Here is a 21275-nt window from a genome sequence, read left to right as displayed (position 1 = left end):
TGAAGGTCAACGAGGAGAATCTTATTCTCCTCGGGGCATCTTTTTTATCCTGATCGTAAAGGAAAATTCCTCTAAAAAAAAGGAATAATTTTAAAGAAGTCAATAAGAAGAATCTCTTTCTCTACTTGCTAAGAGTTAGTTTTCCTTTTTCTCATTTCTTTTTTCAAGCTTATCAAACCTCTGTCGCTATATATATATCTTCAGCATGAATGGCAACGGAGAGGATGAGTCAGTCGGTCAATATACAGTAACCACACAATACACAATGGAAACAAAGAGAAAGATCGGCCATGGTAGTGTTGGATTCCTTGTTGGCTTTCTTGTCCATCTCCCGACGTTTTCCACTTTAGATGGTGCAGCTCTGTACGTGTACAGACTCGGTCATACTTCCAACTCCTCCTTCCCATCTCACCGTTCTCTGTCTCTCTCTCTCTCTCTCTCTCTCTCTTACCGTTTCCTCCCCGCGGGTAAGCATTGAATGGTCAACATTCAAATGAAGAGCTTCGACTCCCCAAAACCCTTCCAAACCTCTTCCCACCGCTCACTCTTTGAACGATTCATCCCTTCGCCACCACGGTCTGCGCTTATAAGACTCGCCCATTCCCTTCCCTTCCCTTCTCTCGATCTTCTTCTTGCTGCAGCCGCGAAACTAAGCTTGTTCATGGCGTCACCTCGGAGAAGTCGTGAGTCCAACTTGAAGACTAATCTAGCCTTGGATGTCGCGATTCCGACGCACTTCCGGTGCCCGATATCGCTGGACCTGATGAGGGACCCGGTGACGGCTTCCACTGGGATCACCTACGACCGGCAGAGCATCGAGACGTGGCAGGAGCTTGGGAACACGTCGTGCCCCGTCACCGGCCAGCAGCTGCAGCACCAGGACCTCATCCCCAACCACTCCATAAGGAAGATGATACAGGACTGGTGCGTCGCCCACCGGCCCTACGGGTTCGAGAGGATTCCCACGCCCACGGCACCTGTGAACAGAACCGAGGTCATGGACGTCCTGTCCGAGATCGCCACTACCAGCCGGCAAGGCGACGTCGCCGCGTGCGCGCGGTCGGTGGCCAAGGTCACGAACTGGGCCAAGGAGAGCGAGCGGAACCGGCGGCGCTTGGCGTTCGATGGCATGACCCGGGTGCTTGCCTCCACGTTCGTCGCCTTTGCCCGTGCGTCTTCCGACGTCGCGGTGGTGCGGATTCTGGAGGAAGTGTTGGCGGCAATGGCGATGCTGCTGCCGCTCGACGAGGAAGCTGCTGCTTGCATCGGCTCCTCGCCCGAGTCCCTGAAACGCTTGGTCTCGGTCCTCAGGTGCGGAGATGTGGCCGCAAGGCTGCACGCGGCGTTGACGGTCAAGGAGCTCCTCGCGTCCGGCGGGGCACGAGCGGACGCCATCGCCGCGACCAAGGGGATGGGAGAAGCACTGGTCAAGCTGGTCAAAAGGCCCATCTCCTCCCGCGCCATGAAGGCGTCTCTCGTCTCCATCTTCTACATGGTTAACTCCGACGAGAAGACTGCAACGAGAATCGTCGATCTGGGATTGGTCCCTGTGCTCGTGGAGATCCTCGTCGACGACGAGAAGAGCATGTGCGAGAAGGCATTGGCTGTGCTCGACGGGCTGCTAAGCTGCGAGCGCGGTAGAGAAAATGCCTGCGGCCACGCCCTGACGGTGCCGGTGCTAGCGAAGAAGATGTTTCGCGTGTCAGACATGGCCACCGAGTTCGTGGTGTCAGCCCTGTGGAAGCTCTGCAAGGATCACAAAGGAGGAGGGAGGGAGAGGTGTTTGCTTGATGCTTTTCAAGCGGGGACCTTTCACAAGCTCCTACTTCTCTTGCAGGTCGGGTGCGGTGAGGCAACCAAAGAGAGAGTCACCGATCTTCTCAGGCTATTGAATGGTTACAGGGGAAGGATTCAGTGCGTTGACACCATGGATTTCGTGGGACTCAAGAGGCCTTTCGAATGACTACACTTGAAACAGAGGAACACACTATTACTTTTTGTCATACGATCCAAGTCTAGATTTCGAAGTCATAATGGTATGATTACAGATGATGTTTAGACAAGATTATAGAATATATGTTTGAATTGCTTTTCGAATTATAACTTGCCTGAGATTAATCTTGAATACATATTTTTGTTCATCTGGTTACTGTTCTCGGCAATTGGCATCATGTAGCGTTTGATTCAACGAAAGCTGGCCCATCTCTTTCCGACTCTACGCGAACGTGACGCCTCCCCATGCAATCCGGCGGACGTCCGGTGGTCGACACCCCGCCACCGCCATTTACACCCGCGGCCGTCTCCCGAGCTCCTCCAATCGTCTTCCGCACCCTCTTCGATCGCCTTCGCCACTGTCACGCAGGTGGCAGGCGGCGGCTGCGGCGCCGAGGTACAACTGGGTCCGGAGGAGGAAGTGGGGCACGTGGGTGGCGGAGGTGAGGCTCCCCAGCAGCCGGGCGCGGCTGTGGCTCGGCTCGTACCCGACGCCAGAGATGGCCGCCCGCGCCCACGACACGGCCGTGTACAGCCTCCGCGCGCAACTTCCCGGGCCATCCGCCGGACGTGCCGCCATCGGCACAAGCTAAGCCGGTACGAGATACGGGAGGCAGCAGCGCGGTACGCGGCCCGCGAAGGGCCGAAGCGGGAGGAGGAAAGCCGCGAGAAGGTGGTGCGCCCAGGGGAGGGAAGCTTCGGGTCGGGGACGCCGCCGGGTCTGCTGCTTGCGGGGAGTAGTTGCCGGAGTTCACCGAATTCAGCGCGGGCGGCATGAGGTGGAGCATTGAGGAAGAGGAGGAGGATTTCTGGGTAAGCGGCGGCGGCGGCGTCCATGATGACGACATCGACGGATCATCTCCTGTGTGGAATTTCTCGTAGTACCAAAACAGCGATAAGAAAGTTTACATTGGAAAAGCAGTCAAAATGAGCTATTGATTAAGATGATTCCCATATACATCATATATATATATATATAATTAAATATATTAGAGTTAATTATGATAAGAAGTTGACAGCACGCTGTCAGGCCTTGTTTTGCCCTCCGCCGTTTCCTGAGTTCGTTCCTCGGGCGAGGCTGACCAGGAAACCGGCGCCAGTTGGTCTGCTCGGCGAGCTCCTGCAGGCGCTCGGACTCAGCCTGGCGCAGAGGAGGGATGACTTCGGAACGAGGCACAGCTGACGGACAACGCGGAACAGGCGTTGTGGTCTCTCAAGTCAGGCGACCTCTCTTTTCCCTCTCCCTATCACTGGCGCACGCACTTTGATGGCCGATGAAGCTACAGACAGTAGGGTTTGTATCTCTGATCTTGAATCCGTCGGAAACCGGTGGATTGGGTTAGTGGCCGTCCCATTTTTAGCTTCTCTAGAAAGAACTTCATTCGCACATTATATCGAGCATCATTTCGGTCGATTGATTTAGATAGTTATTCTAGCGATTTTAGTTCGACACGATTTTAGTCCGGGGGCTTCTCTCACTTCCTATCTCTTATTGCGTTCATCCGAGCTCGTGTTCTTGTTTCGTGAAAAAGAATCTTCTTTTTTCTGCTCACATTGATCAACCAATATACGTCAAGCTGCTGTGCTTTTGGTGTTCTGAGACTCACAGTGATCCACAGAGGGCTGCGCTGCTTTCAATGATAATATTATAAATTGAACAGTGTTGATTGAAAGAGTCAGATAATCTCCTGCAGGATAGGTGCAATAAGAAGAGGGTGCACGACTCTGGAATTGCCACGGAGTGCTGGAAATCATTTCGGAGATGTTGATCACCAATGGAGCGGTTGAAGAAGGAACCTGTACAAGTAAAATTGCCTAATCTGTTTGAGCTCTGTAGAGATAAGAAGGGAGTTGTCTGGTGTGGACTCACAGTGCAAGCTGGGGATCTCATAGAAGAAGAGATTAGGCCTTTGGAATATCACTGAAAGAAGGTGGCCAAGCATGTTACAAGACTCCTGATGATGTTTAAGGACAGGAGGATTCCTGTCGATAAGATGGCACGTTGGAGGAGAGACATGGGCCTTCCGTATGTTTTCAGGACAAGGTGGATTCATATGTTCTCTGAACCCCTTTAAGGTCATTAGAATAATGTCACAGGATCTTTCTCGGATAATTACAGAGATGGAGAAGAAAGCTATGGCAGAGGGAGTCATCTCGAGCCCTCTGCTCGAGCGTGGAGTTCTTTGTCCCCCTTCCCGATGAAGTTTCCTCTAAAGTATGACAAGGTTTTTAGACATGGCAAGCGAGTTGAGCATTTAAGAAGAGGCTTTTTCTGTCACCTTAAGCTGATGCAAAAGGATTAGTGCCTGGATCATGGGAGTTTGACAAAAGGGCAGCGGCCATTATACAGGAGAACATTGAGTTGTATTATTGAAAGGAGGCTTGTTGCTGATCATCTCATGCAAATTTTGGCTGAAATTTGTAATGCCTCAAAATTCTAATACTTCTGAAAGGCATAATAGGCCTAGTGTCCTTCTGATGATAACATATGATTGTTTAGAGTTGATAGAGAAATTCTCTTTGGTGCTTTGGAAGGAAAGGATTCTCTGACTTACTGGGTGTAGAGGGAGAAGAAAGAGAATCAAGAGTTCGAGTTATCTGATTTCAATTATGATTGATTGAAGCCTTATCACAATTAATGATGCTTCCACATTAAATGATTTCAAGATTTATATTGGCGAGGTAAATGATGCATATGAAGATTCAGCACTGAGGTTAGTTTTAGTATTAAATGGATGTTCTATTGAGTAATGTATTGTTTGAAATTTATCTTATATTACTGAATTTATAAATATTATGATATGTCTTTAGTGCTTTTCTTCTCTCTTTTTGTGCATTTTATGCAAACCAAGATCCTTTCTTAAAAACCCATTGGTCCAATTATTCTGCATTGAAGATTATCTCATGAATGAATATTTTTTGCCAAAATGGGGTTAGTGATGCACTATAATCTCCTGCAAGATTACGAAGGAACAAAAGATGTAACATGTTACGTTCTAGTGCAATGGGCTAAACTTAATAGTGACTGGTTTAAACTTAATACACATGGTGCCAGTGACCTGTTTAAGGGTGGAGATTTCCTTAAGTGAAAGAAGGTGTAGGATGGCAAGAAGCAAATTCATCTTCAAAGGAAGCATCAAATACAATGAAGTTCTAGCCATTCAAGAAGGTGTTCTCACTGTGATACAAGAAGGAAACTAGAAGTTGGAAACTGAAACTGAGAATGTTGAGCTGGTCAAAATTCTGAACAAGGAGGAAACTCCCCCTTGGCGTCGCATTAATCATATTCACAATATATATAACTATTTTGACAAGTTTCAAGCTAGTAATACCATCACCTAACTAAATGAGATAACTAACCCAATAATTTAGTAAGCTTGAACCATTGGCCTAAAATGGTTAAGCGCAGGTTAATTGAAGTAGATCCACTAAATCCTTAGAATCCAATTCAAGTTATTGCCAACTTAAATTGGGGTATTATCTTCCTTAGGACATCCTTGACGTAACATATTTTAAAGTAAAACTCTAGTATATTGCACGTGAAGCTTATTTCGTTCCATCCATGGGTAGTCTTTTCCTACTCGAGTACCTCCTTATGGTCAATGCTAGCTCGACTCTAATTTTATCAATCACAACCCGACCTGATATGATAACTAACCCAGTAACTTATTGATCTTGAATCACTAGCCTAAAATTCCGAAGCCAAATTAAATTAATCGTAGTAGACTCATTAAGCTCTTATCAAGTTCTTGCTCATTCCAAAGTGGGACTAAACTGGGTTGTTACATGTAAAATCTCTCATGTGAAGACGGAAGCTAATCGATATGCTCACCGGTTAGCTTCTCATGCTAAAACTTCTGGATCGCTGACCCTCCAACATGAATCCATATTTTTGCCTTGGTGAGCATAGCATTCACTATATTAGACAAAGTAGTTTAGTTTTCTTTTTTGGAAAAGAAAAGATTTTTTTGTTAAGACATGGACTAGAAAAATAGTTTTTCTTTTGATCGTAGCCTCTTACATCTTTGGCCAATGAGGAATGACTTGTTTTGATAAGATACCATAGATCTTTGTAGTTAAATAGTTTGGAGTTTAGACAATGTTAAGAATGGTGCTTTGTCATTAATATGCACTATAGAGTGTGGAGAACATTAATTGTTTTTGGAACAACAATTAATTAGAGGATACATGATGATGTGATCAGAGCAACAGTGTGATGGTGTTGAAACACGCTTATTGGAGGTGTAGGAAACAGTTCACATATCGACTTAAGTGTATGACATATCGACTTAGCATGCCTTGTCAATCTCATATTTTCTTAGTACAAAAATCAATATATCTGATTTCAAATAGTTGATATATTAAATTTTTATTGTTGTTGTCGATGGGAGTGCTGTATTTTTCTCCAATGATAGAACATGTTGACCCAGCATGCCTCGTCAATCTCATATTTATTCATATGATAAGGTGTTCACCTGCCAACCGCCCTATAAACATGGTCAACTCAACTGTTGCATACGATGAACAGGACTCATTTGTTTGCCGCCGGACTTGCTGACCACCGGCCGAGCTGGGCAATGGATGGCGCTCCACTTCTGTTGCCACATCAAGATTTAATACACCTTAGAACTGAAAGGTCCGTTTCTCTTCCTCCCTCTCCATCTTTCCACTATACATTTATGACGTTCATGTGGAGTTGAACAAAGTGACTTGAGATGGTTGTGTATTCCATGATCATTAGAAATCGAAGATTAATACAAACGTCGAGCACTAAATCAGCTAGAATCAAAGTTCCTGCCAAAGGTTTTCAATGGTCTCATACATGTGAAGCATAAACTTGTGGTGAGCTGGAGTTTCTGTTCCCTCTCTTGTTTCCTTCTTTGCATTTTTGAAGCAATTGATATATATCAAATTCGACACCAATTCAATTTAAAGGTTTCAGCTTGAGTTTGTTAAGTTGTGGGTTAGACTCTGATATATGTCACTCACTCAATTCTTTTAAACATTGCTGATGCGAGACTTCTTTTCTCTCTTACTTGACTGGGACTTCTTTTTCTTTTGTGTGCAAACTTATCATGTCCATATTTTATAGTTGATGTTGAGATTGAGTCAAACTTAGCTTAAGCTTGTGGGCGAAAACGAATACCTTTCAAATGTTCTGATTCACACGACACTTCATCTGAGTCTAGCAATTAATAGAAGGAGAAGTTTCTGAGCTTTCAGTAAATGCATGCCTTTAAGCTACTGGTGGGGCATTCTCATACTAATATTATTAGGGTGTTTCCAGGAAGCTTTAAACACTCACAACACCGTCCATGAACCAAGTGGTTTTTGACTCTTTTTTATCTTCTTACCAACTCCTTACTGGTGCAACTAAATGGAGAAGACCTAAGGTTTAACTTTCATGCAATCTAGACTTGTTATTATCATGTTGATCTACATTTTTACTTGTAATGAAATGGTGGAATTCTTAGATTAAGCTAAGCTTAGACTGATGTGGTACTTTGATGGTATTGAAGTAGCTGAGCTGCCATGATCTGTGCCAACCGAGCGTGTTGGCACATTTATTACCCAAGTTCAAGAAGAGAAATCTGCGTCAGGCATAGAGAAAGGCTTCAACACGTCAAACTACATGCAGAGCAGCTTCAATTCGAACACCCCCACCTTAATTCCATCAATGGGAATTAATGGTGGTTCCAACCACACTCTCCTTTGGTTGGTGCCGACATTAACTCTCTCTCATCCACCCCCTCCCTCCCGCTACAAATCCACCCGCAACCCGCTCGACCGCGTTGCAGCTGTTCCTCTTAGGCGCCATGGGGAGAAGGAGAGACATGGCGGGCGAGCACACCCTCCTGTCGACGGAGATCGTCAACCGGGGGGTGGAGGCCTCCGGTCCCGACGCTGGCTCGCCAACCTTTTCGGTCAGGGTGCGCCGGAGGCTGCCGGACTTCCTCCAGTCGGTGAACCTCAAGTACGTCAAGCTGGGCTACCACTATCTCATCAGCCACGCCGTGTACTTGGTCACCGTTCCGGTGCTCGTCGTGGTGTTCAGCGCGGAGGTCGGCAGCTTGACCCGGGAGGCGCTGTGGCGGAAGGTGTGGGAGGAGACGAGCTACGACCTCGCCACTGTGCTCGCCTTCTTCGGCGTGCTCGCCTTCACCGTCGCCGTCTACTTCATGTCGAAGCCGAGGCCCATCTACCTCGTCGACTTCGCCTGTTACCGTCCCTCTGATGATCTCAAGGTACGCAGTCGATGTCTTCCGTGGACCGCAGCGTGCGGTTTGGAGCTTACGTGGTGCTGCGTGTCAGGTGTCGAACGAGGAGTTTGTGGAACTGGCGAGGAAGTCCGGCAAGTTCGACGAGGAGAGCCTGGCGTTCCAATCCCGGATCCTGAAGAACTCGGGCATCGGCGACGAGAGCTACGTCCCCAGGTCTATCTTCTCCCCTGGCAACTGCGCCACCATGAAGGAGGGCCGCGCGGAGGCGTCGATGGCCATGTTCGGCGCCCTGGACGAGCTCTTCCAGAAGTGCCGCGTCCGGCCCAAGGACGTCGGCGTCCTCGTCGTCAATTGCAGCCTTTTCAACCCCACGCCGTCTCTCTCCGCCATGATCGTGAACCACTACAAGATGCGGGGTACCATCTTGAGCTACAACCTCGGCGGGATGGGGTGCAGCGCCGGCGTCGTGGCGCTCGACCTGGCACGCGATATGCTGCAGGCCAACCCCAGCAGCTACGCCGTCGTGGTGAGCACCGAGGCGGTGTCCTTCACCTGGTACGCTGGTCGCAACCGCTCCATGCTCATACCCAACTGCTTCTTCCGCATGGGGTGCTCCGCGGTGCTGCTCTCCAACCGACGCCGCGACTTCCGCCGGGCCAAGTACCGCCTTGAGCACATCGTGAGGACCCACAAGGGCGCCGATGAACGGAGCTTCAGGTACTCAATCGCCGCTGCTGTTGTGCCCTCACCTACATGTATTGATGCCAAAGATGCGATCCCTTCTGCAGGTGCGTGTATCAGGAGGAGGACCAGCAAAGAATCAAGGGCCTCTCCATCAGCCGTGACCTCATGGAGGTCGGCGGGCATGCACTCAAGGTCAACATCACCACCCTCGGCCCCCTCGTCCTCCCTTTCTCCGAGCAGCTCCTCTTCTTCGCCACCCTTCTCTACCGCTACCCCTTCCCCAAACCAACAACAACCACCACCACCACCAAGCCTTACATTCCCGACTACAAGCTCGCGTTCGAACACTTCTGCATCCACGCGGCGAGCAAGGCGGTGCTGGACGCGTTACAGACCAACCTGGAGCTGGAGGACCGCCACATGGAGGCCTCCCGCGCCGCCCTTCACCGCTTCGGCAACACGTCTAGCAGCAGCATCTGGTACGAGCTCGCCTACCTCGAGGCCAAGGGCCGGGTGCGGCGCGGCGACCGGGTGTGGCAGATCGCCTTCGGGTCCGGCTTCAAGTGTAACAGCGCGGTGTGGAAGGCGATGCGGCGCGTTCCCAGGCTGAGCACGAACAACCCCTGGCTCGACTGCGCCGACCGCTACCCGGTCGGCCTCTAGTGTTGATGAAGCCCACGTGGGGGCATGCATGCTTCATGGCCTTGGCAAATGGCTTCTGTTTGCTTTATAGTTCACGTCTGTCGCTAAGACCTGCTCGAAGCTCTCCTTCGAATCAATGGTTTGCTTTATAGTTCGTGCGTGGCATTGTCTTACTCAAGATTTGCTAGCTTAGACAGTGAAGAAATTAATCGTATATGTCGAAAGAATATATATATATATATAAAATTGTGGAACGGAATAGAAAAATGAAATTGGACGAATTTGATTAAAGAAACAAATAATAGAGTTATAAAAGAAAAGGGAGTAATGGCATTTTCGTTCTAAATCGAAATTTATCATCACACACGAATCACAAAGTTCCAATTACTAATCGATCAGAGGCGAAACTGATCGATCATTAGAGGTACGAATTCCTAATCGAACCCTAAATTCAGATGTTAATACTAACCTTCCAGATCTAGAACCATCTTCTCCGGCCACTAATGAACCCCCGAATCGTGTACGTTGATCTCCCGGAACACCTTATTTCATGTCACCCGCGACCAAGCCGAACCCTTCGCCGCTACTTGTTCTGCGAGAGGAACCGTTTTGTTAAACTATCACCGAGAGGCATCACGATCTTGTTTCTTGGATAAAGCTCCCCCCACACCTTCTCATCGGGTTCGCGCAGCTCGAGCTTTAGGGTTCCGTCTCCATTCGTATGTCTCCTTCGATCCATTAGTTTTCATCATTTCTGCTGAATGTTTGGATTCTTATCGTGCCGACTCTAAATGCGGCAGAAAGTTTTTGGTTTTTTTATAGTTTCCGTGCGTCGTCTTGGTTGCAGGTGGGCGTTAGTCGGTGTGTCGATGGCGGCCTTGCAGCCATATGGATGCGGCGTGGTAGGAGCGAGGGGGATGCCCTCGTTTGAGGGTCTCCGCCTCGCCCCATCCATCACTCCTCTTGCTTCTTCGGTTGGAATCCCCATGGTGGGGCTCAAGCGGAGGGGCTTCCCTGGCCTCGTTGTCAAGGCTGCGACGGTTGTTGCTCCGAAGGTATATCAACTTAACCGACCCTCAATTTCTTGTGTTTGGGTTGCATTCTTGCCATTTCGGTGGGTGTGTTCTGTAATGGCGGCTGAGCTGAGGTGAGAGTGTGGCGTTGGAGATGGTTGTTGGTCCTTTTTTTTTTATTGGGTTCTTAATTTAATGGTATTAGGAGGTTCTATTTAGACTTGGTTCTTTGAAGGAACTAAACGTTTCACTTACTTGTGGAGCCGATTCAGCCATCTGCATCATGTGGTGTCACCTATGTCAATGTTTGACAAGGTTGACTTGGATAACTGTGCTACTTTTCGTTTTGCATCTCTAGTTAACGATTTTCCAGTGTTGGCTATGAAGGTAAGTCCTTTGGATCTTAAGCTATCAAGAAGTAAATCCTTCGGAATCTTGGAAACCATAAAATAGTTTGAACCTTTTATGATTGCTTGCAATCATTAACAATGAAACATATGCATACGTGTGCATAAAGTGTTTGATTCAGTGATTGGATTTGAATAACCTTCAGGGCCTTGCAGGGTGCTTTAGCTGCTCTTTTCGATGCTTTCACTTCTTGTTGTTTTGTCTTTATGGTTAGGGACAATATTTTACTCACGAATCACTTTTTTGGAACAAATTCAATGTTCCTACCTTATAGGCTCTTTTCATGGATTTTTTCAGTACACATCCATCAAACCTTTGGGTGATAGAGTGCTAGTTAAGATTAAATCCTTGGAGGAGAAAACCAGTGGTGGAATACTGCTTCCAACAACTGCCCAGTCAAAACCTCAAGGGGGTGAAGTTGTTGCTGTTGGGGAAGGTAGAACAATTGGACCAAAGCAAATAGATATCAGTGTTCAGGTATGGTTTCCACTCGACATTTTGGATAGTTGAATTGTGGGTTTTGTGAATATTCTTCATGGTTCTGATCCTAGTAACGGCAATCTTTTATTCTGGATGCTGTATAAGTTTGGCCGTTTACCCATTCTTAGAAAATTTCTAGAACTTTTAGAAAGAATGGTGCTTTCACATGTACAAAGTTGCATCTTTTTCTACATGCTAGCACCAATTTCAGCCAGCTTACTTCTACATTTGAATTTGAATGAAGAAAATAAGTTGCGATAAACTAGGGCCCATATTAGATAATGGAGAATGAGAATTAATGTATATAAGGTTGTTAATCATAGTATTATGCATGTACAGATTTTAATTCACTTTCACTCGTTTATAATTGATTTTATTTTGATACTTGGGCCTGTTACGTTGCTGTATCACTGCTTAAAAATTGTATTCTTGACCTTTAATTTCGTCTTGAGCAACCAACTTGTCAGCTGAGTTATGATGATATACATTCTTTATTTGGTTGTAGGCTGGTAAACAGGTGGTCTATATGAAGTATGCAGGAACAGAGCTTGAATTTAATGGATCTAATCATGTTTTGTTGAAGGAAAATGATATACTGGGTATTCTTGAAACTGATGATATTAAGGACCTCAACCCGCTTAATGACCGAGTTCTAATTAAGGTTTGTTGTATGACTTATTTTTCATTTATACAGTTATTTTCATTCAGACCTAGTTCCGATCAGCGTATGAGTTAAAGCTTGTTTTGCTTGTATACTTTTTGCTCCTCCCATTCCGATGCATCTTTGTGCAATGAATGCATAGCTTAGTTAATAATGGTAATATAAAAGTGTGACCTACTGTATGAGGCTTTTTTGATTATGGGTTCTGTTTTAGATGGATGCGAACTCTCCACTTGAGTTCCATATTTGGACCATGACATAGTGGCGAATAATTGGCATTGCATATGTTGCTACCTACTTTCCCATCAGATATACGAGATGAGGGCCATGTATCGTTGATGGTTCCCTCAAAAGGATTCCCATGTTGCTTTGGGACTAAAACAATCTCATATTCATTTGCCTGAGGTAATTTAAATCATATTTAGGATGTTATGGTAAGCCATTATCAAAATAATTCCCAGTGATTTCCATAATATGTTTTTTAAAAACTCATTCGCTTTCTTGTCTCCTTTTTCCCCAACTTTAGTATTTTCTAATAAAATGTCCATAGGAATGTCTGAATGTTGACGAACAATCATTTATTTGGTCTTATTTTTTAGCTTTATCACATTTTAGCTGAGGCATGCAGTTATTGAACTTGTACTTTTAATGCTTGTATGGTCTTTGTGTGAAATATATTTACTGTCATCTTGAAATAAGACCCAGAGGCATTTGATTCCAACCTCTGTCTTGATGCTGCCAGGATGCCATGATTGCTGGCCTTATTAATCATCTAAAATGATATTAGATCAATTTTCTAGATCAATTCTCCTGATTGCTACGACTGTAAAATTGGAACCTAATTTTTGCTCAAGTCTGGATGTCCTATTAGCTTTTTTCTAAGGTTTTCTTATATTTTCAGTTTTTCAAGAAATAGCAACTGCTGGCAACATTTAAGTTATTGCAAATGTGAAGAATGTGTGTGTGCGTGTGATTAGTTTGTCTTTTCCTATTCTTCTCTTCTTAGGTTGCGGAAGCTGAAGAGAAGACTGCTGGTGGATTACTGTTGACTGAAGCTGCAAAGGAAAAGCCCTCGGTCGGGACGGTGAGCTTTCCACTCAGAGATTGTAGTAGTGAAAGAATGTCAATATAAGTAAACATATTTAAGCTTTTATAATGGTTGGACTTCACTCGGTTGTATATCACTTGGAAGCTTTGCAAAGCCCACTGGTTAACCTTGATTCTAATGCCTCATGCCTCTGTGTTTAATTGGCAAAATTTTTTCTCATTTGCTTGTTTTAGCTGGAGGAAAATGTAACCCGTCTTCCTTTTTGCCCTCTCTTTCTTCTCTGTATCTGCTAATCCATCTGACAACCTTCTTTTTCTCTTTTCTTTCCTTGTCCTTTTCTACTTTAATGACTTTTTGGCCTTCTTTATCCCTTTGTATTCTTATTGCATGTCGAACTGATGCGTGCATTTCCATGACAATCAAACTAATCATCGTGGTACTCCCCTCCTTCGGGTTCATCCCCGAAAGGGGTAGCAGCTCAGTGTCAAGTTTCCCGGGGATTTATTTTCTTCCAAGATTGACACTAGCTAAAATGCTATTCTCTGCCTTTCTTGTACTATGTGCATAACAGGTGATCGATGTCGGCCCCGGCCCATTGGATGAGGTAGGCAATAGTAAACCATTGAAGATCAGCCCTGGGAGTACCATTTTGTATTCTAAGTATTCTGGGAGTGAGTTCAAGAGTGCTGATGGTGCTGATTACATTGTTTTGAGAGCATCTGATGTGATTGCTGTCCTCCCTTCGTATTGAAGCCCTGCCAACTAAACATGGTCACCAACAAGACAAGACTGGAGTTTATCAAGGTTATGTTGTTTCTATTCATTGCCTAGTAGTTACAGTATCTGGTTAATCTCATTCTGCTCGTGAAATTTTGTAGACATTTTGTGGTTCTTAATGCAAATATGCATTGATAATTGTTATCTCTTCTGGCTATGCAATATACTTTTAGCGATGGCATGTTGAGAACCACATATCATGTTCTTTGGAAGCTTAATTAACGTGAAATTTCTTATCAATGTTGATAACGTAGGAATCAGCTTCAATGCTTTGCAGATTACTTGGAAATTATAGGAAAATTTAGAACAGGTCATTTTAAATGAAATGAGAACATTGCTAGGATAAATGCCACAATCAAAACTTGAGGATTTTTAGCAGTTTTGTTTTAATTGAACGAGAGATATAAAATTTGAGTTGACAAAGAACAAACAGCAAAGAAAATGAGCAGACAAGAAGGCAAAAGTTCATCAGATAAATGCAAACTAGGCAATTAGGAGATCCCCACCTAAAAAAAAGGGTGGAGAAGGATGTACTAGATGTCAGATAACAGGTGAGGTGAAATTTAATGGCCGAGTCTGGTGTAGACAATTAAAGCAATTAAACTATGGGGTCCTTTGATCGATCTACGACGAGGCACAAAGGAATTGGATCACTGAGGTGTGGAAGAGACACACACACCCACACAAATGCCATGGTAAATAAAGGCTTAAATTAATTTTTATTATTACTAAACTAGATTAAAGCATTTTGGACTATAAAGTTAATGAGTAGTTGTTCCAGCAGATGCGATGGTGACAATGGGTGTCAGATGCGCTCTAGCATCGACTAGGATTTCTTCTTGCCAAGTATTTCTTCTTGGGAAGGTTATAGTCGCTTTTAAACTTAGTATATGTGAAGTGGTTAAAGATTTGAATTGATTTATTTGTCAAATATTTAAATTGATCTATAAATATTTGATAAGTGTATTACTATTAATTTAATCTCGGATTTTTTTTTATAGGATCAACAAAGTTAATATATCTGTGACATGTAGTTCCAATTTAGTTCACAAGAGTCTACTGCAACATTGAAGAAAACATACTTCTTTTTTAAGTTCTCATTGTCAAATCAAACTATTTTATCATCACCTGAGCTTCATAAACACATGTATGTTTTTTTAATTTTCATAATTTTCTGTGATTTATCTTTAGGTTGTTTGTTCAAGTCTGTCTAAGTTAGCAGCACGAACTCCTAACATAAAAGTTTAATATTGCTTTGGATTTTCCACTGACACCTACAGTTCATATGGGCTTCATGCTATTTAAGAATTGCAGTTGCAGTTTTGATGTGCTTTGTTTGACCAACCAAGAACACCAATTAAATGAAAGAGAGTTGGTCACAGAGGAAGTAGAGAAACGTTAACAGGTTTCTGCAATAAATACATGCAGAATACAACAGGTTTTATAGGTCAACATTGTACAACATTTATCACCAGAAACACATGATTAGCATCAGACAAGTTTTTAGTGACTGGCATTTCTTTCTCCTGTGTGGGAGCTGATTATTTTGAGCACCATAAAACTATCGACTTACAGATACAATTTGCATAGCATGAATGGCTCAAGTTTTTTGGGTTACATCTGGTGCTAGAAACTTGTGAAGTCCTCTCTCAGATGGCTTTCAGATCATGACCAGACCAGCAGTCAAGAAGAGAAAAAAGATAAGCTTTGCTTTGAATGTCCTTTTTGTTCTTTCTTACCGATTTCTTCTCCTCCTTGCAAGTGAAATAAATAGCATTGGACTTTTCCCCCTAATTTGTGTAGCTATATCAACTGATGATTTGAGAAAGCATCATCTAACAGCATTTCAGCCATACAAATAGATTTTACGTGGAAGAAAGAGTAGCTCTGATATCATGAAAGCAAATTTCAAAAAATTTGGATGTGCAAAAAGAATTTTATATATGACTCTTTGTGTCTTTACTGTATATATCTCAACCATAGCATTTATAGGATGAATAGGCAACCAAGAAGACAGGTAAGAAGTCGTCTCAATTTATGCAATTTCATAAATTATGAAATTTATAGGGATATTTCATCCCTTTGTCACATGAGTAAAACATGTTCAATAAATTTGCTTTTTTGATGAATCGAGTATGGTCATATCTGTTAGCACCTAAAACAATTAATGTTCCCCCAATTATCTTCTTCCAAGTAGCAGTCACCTAATGGTCTACATTGCAAAGTTGTTGTTCATGTACTTGTTTCCGTGCCAAAAATTAGACCTACATCAATGCTTCTTAATTGAACTCCTAATACCTTTCAGAGTTTTAACTTCAGCATAAAAGGCTGTTATTTGGCCACACATGTCTTCGAGTCACTACTGTCTCTGTGTTCTGTGGTGGCTAATCTTGGCCATTATGACCCACACTATTTGAACTACTTCGCTGCAGTGATGCAGGTCTCACAAGCTGCATGGATTCAGGGTGACCTCTAATTCATTCAACTCTTTAACAGGTTGACCATATTGGTCAATTGCATGTGTTCCTGATGCCATCTGAAGAGGGTTGGAATTTGCTCCACAGGTTGAAGCCAATTTACATGGTATGACAATTCTCAATAGGAATAATAAATACTACGAAGAAGAACAAGGAAAATATTACATGAAATAGGTCACCTAGATCACATCAAGTTTATGACAAATTGACAGTGAAAAGAAAAAGTAAATGCCAAGTATTTTGAGGAGAACCATCACATTCTCTGGTCAGCTTCCAAGGCATTTGCTTTGACTTTAGAAGCACAAACTGTGTGTTCTTCTTCATAATTGGCAAGGCATTTGAATCTAAGTAACTCAAGGAATGAGCCAAGAAAATTCTATATAAATTTCATGTGACTCTTACTGCATTAGTAAACTCTTAATTCCCCAAAATTTTTATTTTTATTTTTTATTCGAGCCTAAACCGAATTAGATATCAACATAATCCAAGAACTCTCTTGACATTTATTAATGATATTGACATTTACATATCCAGTGTACTTCTTCTTTTAATCCTTAGCAATGTGACACTAATATCAATCACACCTCTTTCTCTTTCTCTAAAATGATAACACACAAAAGGGTTTAGAATCTTCATCAAGTTATATGTGAGGAAGAAGCACAAATCCACGGAGAGAGAGAGAGTATAGGAATTGCAAGGAAGATGTGTAGTAAAAGTGAGGCTGCAATGAAACATGATTATATCTCTCTCTCGAGCATGCATGCATGCATGCATGACTGCAAGTGTTAGGAAGAGATGTACGCTTGTAAACTTGGTTTTCTAATGCGTGAAGACTTGGTTTGTGCCCTTTGAATAAGTCATGGCATTGTCCATCAGTGAGCTTGAAGAAGTAGTCTTCTGATGGATGCCGAATGCACCACCAAGAGAAATCCACTCTTCCTGCCCTCCAAATCCGTGGAAGGCCTCCACAAAATCTTTGTAGCCAAGCTGGTCTTGAGGTCAACCCCCACTTACTGCCAGCTTGAAGCTCCACAATACCATGTTCCAACTTTGAAACAGTCATGGAAATCTCACACCGCTTTCTCCATTACCCCGCACACAACCTTGTGAGGGTGAAGAAGATAAAGAAACCATAAACATCTCAGTGGACTGTTTCAACTGTTCTTGTGATCCCTTTCCATCTTTATTAGTTCTGATTCTTTTTCAGTCTAAATCCAATAGGAATTATGACTGATAACCTGCACCATGGTCAATCATCGACGACCTTCTTGCCATGGCTATTTATGCTCGTACCTCGCCATGTACATCCTCATGCATTTCACGTGCCTTCTCCCCTTCGTTTGCCTGCTTATATATACACCCCTCATGCCGTGCCCTCCATCCACTACCTTCGTCCCTTTCTCAGAGAGAGAGAGAGAGAGAGAGAGAGAGAGAGAGAGAGGATGGAGAAGAGTGGGACGCCCAGGGTGGCGATAATAGGGGGAGGAATCAGTGGCCTGGCGGCGGCGAAGGAGCTGCGCTGGCTCGAGCCGGTCCTTTTCGAGGCTACGGACTCGATCGGAGGGGTGTGGAGACACTGCTCCTTCCGCTCCACCAGGCTGCAGACGCCGCGGCCGGACTACGAGTTCTCCGACTACCAGTGGGCGGACCGGAACGACCCCACGTTCCCAACCCACTCCGAGATATTGGAGTACCTGCACGGCTACGCCACGCACTTCGACCTGTGGAGGTTCATCGAGCTCGAGACCAAGGTGGTGGAGATCCGCTTCGTCGGCCACGGCGAGACGAAGACCGGCTTCACCGATCTCTGGGGCGACAAGGGACGGCCCATCGCCGACGGACCCGCGTGGGAAGTCGGCGTGGTGACCCCCCGTTCCAACACCGTTCAGGTGCATGCCCACTTCTTCTTCCTCTTCCTCTGGCTAGGGTTCGCTCGGCTAACTACAGAGAGCTCCTATTCCAGTGGTGCAAGTTCGAGTTCGTGGTTATGTGCATCGGGAAGTACGGCGACGTCCCCAACTTGCCGACGTTTCCCCGTGGGAAGGGGCCGGAGACCTTCCTAGGGAAGGTATTGCACTCACTGGATTACTGCAAGCTCGACGACGAAGCCGCCAAATCACTGATGAAGGGTAAGAAGGTCGTCATCATCGGCTACAAGAAGTCCGCCATCGACCTCGCTGTCGAGTGCGCCGAAGCTAACCACGGTACGTACGTAGTGACCACAGCTTCTAACGAGATCTCTGTCCCATTAAAGTGACAGTATCACAATACGGAAGGAATACATGTGCGTTAGTGTTTGGATCACAAGTCAAACCTGTCCTCTCTCTCTCTCTCTCTCTCTCTCTCTCTCTCTCTCTCTCTCTCTCTCGGTTGGATTATGGCTTTCTGAGAGTTATGCAACAAGTTGCATGCATTAATGACCTTGTCGCGGGCAAGACAGAGAAGCAGCTGACCTAATCTTGGTCAAAGTCAAGACATGAAGAATGAGATGTTGACTGGTTGACTTCCCATTTAAATCTCTATCCAAGAATAAGATTAAGAAGTTGACTTTTGCTAAACTAGCTGCCTAACTAACCTTTGCCTGACTTAGTCCCACAGTAAGATACCCAAGCCACCACATTGACTAATGATTGGAGAAGGTCAAAGCTTGGCAACAAGTCTCATCGACTTTTTATGAATGTGATCTGAAGGGAGCGATGGTCAACCTTGCACCATGGTGATAAGGACTCTTCACTGGACCGTCCCCTCTTACTCCATATCGGGTCTGCCGTTCTTCCTGTTCTTCTCGACGAGGCTTTCTCAGTTCCTCCATGAAAGGCCAAACCAAGGTCTCTTCCGGTCTCTTGCCTGCCACCTCTTGTCCCCGTTGGTAATGAATGCTTCACCCTCGTACGCCTCTCCTCTGCTCTATAACATCATCTTAGGGTTCTAACGCTGAGATTCAACGCCACAGAGGAGAGGCGTGTCGAGATTTATCGAGTCCTCTCTGACATGGAAGCTGCCGCTGGAGAAGTATGGGCTGAAGCCAAACCATCCTTTCGTGGAGGACTACGCCTCGTGTCAGATGGCGATCTTGCCGGAGAACTTCTTCGCGGAGGCCGACGAGGGGCGGATCGCGTTCAAGAGGTCGTCGCGGTGGTGCTTCTGGGAAGGCGGGGTCGTCTTGGATGACAACACCAAGCTGGAGGCTGATGTCGTGCTCCTCGCCACCGGATTCGACGGCAAGCAGAAACTGAAGTCGGTGCTTCCGGAGCCTTTCCGCGGACTCATCGTGGACTCATCCGGTGTCATGCCGCTGTATAGGTAAGCTACGGAACGCCGACGATGGAGGGATCGGAGATGAAGAGCTTCTTCTCATGCGGTTTCCTCTGTTAATGGCAGGGGAACGATCCATCCTCTCATCCCGCACATGGCGTTCGTGGGGTACGTCGAGAGCGTGTCGAACCTGCACACGTCGGAGCTACGGTGCAAATGGCTGGGGCGGCTGCTGAGGGGGCACTTCAAGCTGCCGGGGACGGGGGCGATGTTCCGGCAGACCGGCGCGGAGATCGACGTGATGAAGAGGACCACCAGGTTCTACCGCCGCCATTGCATCTCCACCTTCAGCATCAACCACAGCGACGACATGTGCGAGGAGATGGGATGGAGCTCATGGAGGAAGCGCAGTTGGCTCGCCGAGCTCTTCAGCGCATACAACAACCAGGATTACAAGGAAGACGAGAGCCAGTAATGGATCTTCTGCTACATCACCTCTCTCATGTCATCGGCTACAAACCAAGCAACATTTCTGTTTCTTTGATGCGAAGATTGATCTTAATAATAAGAGTGATGTCGAGTGAAGAAATGGCTTCAAGCATTTCTGGTTGCCATTAATTGAAGAGATGGGTCGGTGAAGAACCACTACATGATTTCTAATCCGAGTTGGGGGGAAGCTAAAGCTGTTTGATTCTTGTCAACCTGTGTTCCTCTGCCGGAGCAGACTGATGTCAGCTACATCACCGAATGCTCAGTTGATCAGCCAATTGTTTGTCGTTCATGTCATTTTTGTTTTACGATCTTCATATCATTCGATTGGAAAATAATTTTCACCACAGCCATATCATCCAAAGAATTCTCAGTTGATCAGCCAATTTGTTTAAGACATAAAATGCACAACTTCTTCTTTTTCCAATCTACAGAAATTTAGTTTAGGGTTCAAAATCACATCCAATAAATTTTTAATAATAGTGTAAAATCTCAAAGAAATTGATTAAACGATTATGTACTTACTTGCCAAAGCATGAGAATTTGAAATCTAATCCGATGAACTTCGGACGATCTCAACTAAGTTAACCATTATTGATTTTATTATTTATCTATAATAATAATTATTATTAAGTCGATTGTTTAATACGTTAAGAGGTCCAGATTTTGAGTCTATCTTGGAGTTGAGGATTTAGATAGAGACCTTATGATCGTAGATTATAATAGAAATATACTTAATAAAATCTCTCCGATAGACTTAAAACTACTTATGTGTCGTATTCTCATGTTAACGAGAATAGTAATAATGAAGACGATAATAATAATGATCATTTCGACCATATAAAACTCAAAGAATAGATCGAGAAGATTACTAATTGCAATCACATTTTTACTATTTATAATTTTTATTTTTATTTTTTTAAATATTTTTAAATCATACCTTTGTAAATGGATGTAAATACCCAAAAATTTCTCATTCTCTGCTTCTCCTTTTTTTCTTCTTCTTCTTCTTACTAGGACAACGAGTGAGATCGGATAGCATTAAGTAACGAGCAGTATTAACGACGAGCAAGATCAATGATAACAATGTTAATAGCGAAGATGAAATAAGAGATAATTGAGGAATAA

At 44.6% G+C, this 21275-nt stretch overlaps 4 protein-coding genes and 1 pseudogene across 5 annotated transcripts; all 5 read left to right on the top strand.

Moving 5' to 3' along the window:
* Positions 1-252: 252 nt before the first annotated feature.
* Positions 253-2881, top strand: LOC135606786 (U-box domain-containing protein 21-like). 2 transcript variants are annotated; one of them, XR_010484963.1, is made up of 2 exons: positions 253-2036; positions 2177-2881. XR_010484963.1 is itself a non-coding variant. In XM_065097994.1 (1 exon), the coding sequence occupies exon 1, from the start codon at positions 479-481 to the stop codon at positions 1961-1963; it is 1485 nt and encodes a 494-aa protein (XP_064954066.1). In that variant the 5' UTR covers positions 253-478; the 3' UTR covers positions 1964-2129. The 2 variants fall into 2 exon arrangements, 1 of the variants encoding a protein (XP_064954066.1); XM_065097994.1 differs by lacking the exon at positions 2177-2881 and having other exon boundaries at positions 253-2129.
* Positions 2882-3017: 136 nt separating this feature from the next.
* On the top strand, positions 3018-7027 carry LOC135606785 (protein WHAT'S THIS FACTOR 1, chloroplastic-like; annotated as a pseudogene).
* Positions 7028-7697: 670 nt separating this feature from the next.
* On the top strand, positions 7698-9693 carry LOC135606784 (3-ketoacyl-CoA synthase 10-like). Its single transcript, XM_065097992.1, has 3 exons — positions 7698-8237; positions 8305-8930; positions 9002-9693. The coding sequence occupies exons 1-3, from the start codon at positions 7809-7811 to the stop codon at positions 9558-9560; spliced, it is 1614 nt and encodes a 537-aa protein (XP_064954064.1). The 5' UTR covers positions 7698-7808; the 3' UTR covers positions 9561-9693.
* Positions 9694-10105: 412 nt separating this feature from the next.
* Positions 10106-14083, top strand: LOC135606783 (20 kDa chaperonin, chloroplastic-like). Its single transcript, XM_065097991.1, has 6 exons — positions 10106-10258; positions 10387-10594; positions 11258-11437; positions 11946-12101; positions 13108-13185; positions 13721-14083. Exons 2-6 carry the CDS (start codon positions 10409-10411, stop codon positions 13898-13900), a joined length of 780 nt encoding a protein of 259 aa, XP_064954063.1. The 5' UTR covers positions 10106-10258; positions 10387-10408; the 3' UTR covers positions 13901-14083.
* A 3265-nt stretch (positions 14084-17348) lies between these two features.
* LOC135606385 (probable flavin-containing monooxygenase 1) lies at positions 17349-20308 on the top strand. Its single transcript, XM_065097407.1, has 5 exons — positions 17349-18292; positions 18367-18607; positions 19094-19272; positions 19357-19706; positions 19785-20308. The coding sequence occupies exons 1-5, from the start codon at positions 17630-17632 to the stop codon at positions 20131-20133; spliced, it is 1782 nt and encodes a 593-aa protein (XP_064953479.1). The 5' UTR covers positions 17349-17629; the 3' UTR covers positions 20134-20308.
* Positions 20309-21275: the final 967 nt, after the last annotated feature.

This window comes from Musa acuminata, chromosome BXJ2-3, assembly GCF_036884655.1.
Source record: "Musa acuminata AAA Group cultivar baxijiao chromosome BXJ2-3, Cavendish_Baxijiao_AAA, whole genome shotgun sequence".
Taxonomy (NCBI): Eukaryota; Viridiplantae; Streptophyta; class Magnoliopsida; order Zingiberales; family Musaceae; genus Musa; species Musa acuminata.
Note: the sequence above shows the minus strand (reverse complement) of the source record. Positions and strands in the feature narration are given on the sequence as shown.

Bases quoted from the DNA above. Each gene is read 5' to 3' on its own strand.
- LOC135606786 (XM_065097994.1), top strand. From the start codon at position 479: ATGGTCAACATTCAAATGAAGAGCTTCGACTCCCCAAAACCCTTCCAA.
- LOC135606385 (XM_065097407.1), top strand. From the start codon at position 17,630: ATGACTGATAACCTGCACCATGGTCAATCATCGACGACCTTCTTGCCA. The intron at 18,293-18,366 runs GTGCATGCCCAC...CTCCTATTCCAG, and splicing joins CCCGTTCCAACACCGTTCAG to TGGTGCAAGTTCGAGTTCGT. The intron at 19,273-19,356 runs GTAATGAATGCT...TCAACGCCACAG, and splicing joins GCCACCTCTTGTCCCCGTTG to AGGAGAGGCGTGTCGAGATT.
- LOC135606784 (XM_065097992.1), top strand. From the start codon at position 7,809: ATGGGGAGAAGGAGAGACATGGCGGGCGAGCACACCCTCCTGTCGACG. The intron at 8,238-8,304 runs GTACGCAGTCGA...GCTGCGTGTCAG, and splicing joins GTCCCTCTGATGATCTCAAG to GTGTCGAACGAGGAGTTTGT. The intron at 8,931-9,001 runs GTACTCAATCGC...TCCCTTCTGCAG, and splicing joins GCCGATGAACGGAGCTTCAG to GTGCGTGTATCAGGAGGAGG.
- LOC135606783 (XM_065097991.1), top strand. From the start codon at position 10,409: ATGGCGGCCTTGCAGCCATATGGATGCGGCGTGGTAGGAGCGAGGGGG. The intron at 12,102-13,107 runs GTTTGTTGTATG...TTCTCTTCTTAG, and splicing joins ATGACCGAGTTCTAATTAAG to GTTGCGGAAGCTGAAGAGAA. The intron at 13,186-13,720 runs GTGAGCTTTCCA...TGTGCATAACAG, and splicing joins AAAAGCCCTCGGTCGGGACG to GTGATCGATGTCGGCCCCGG.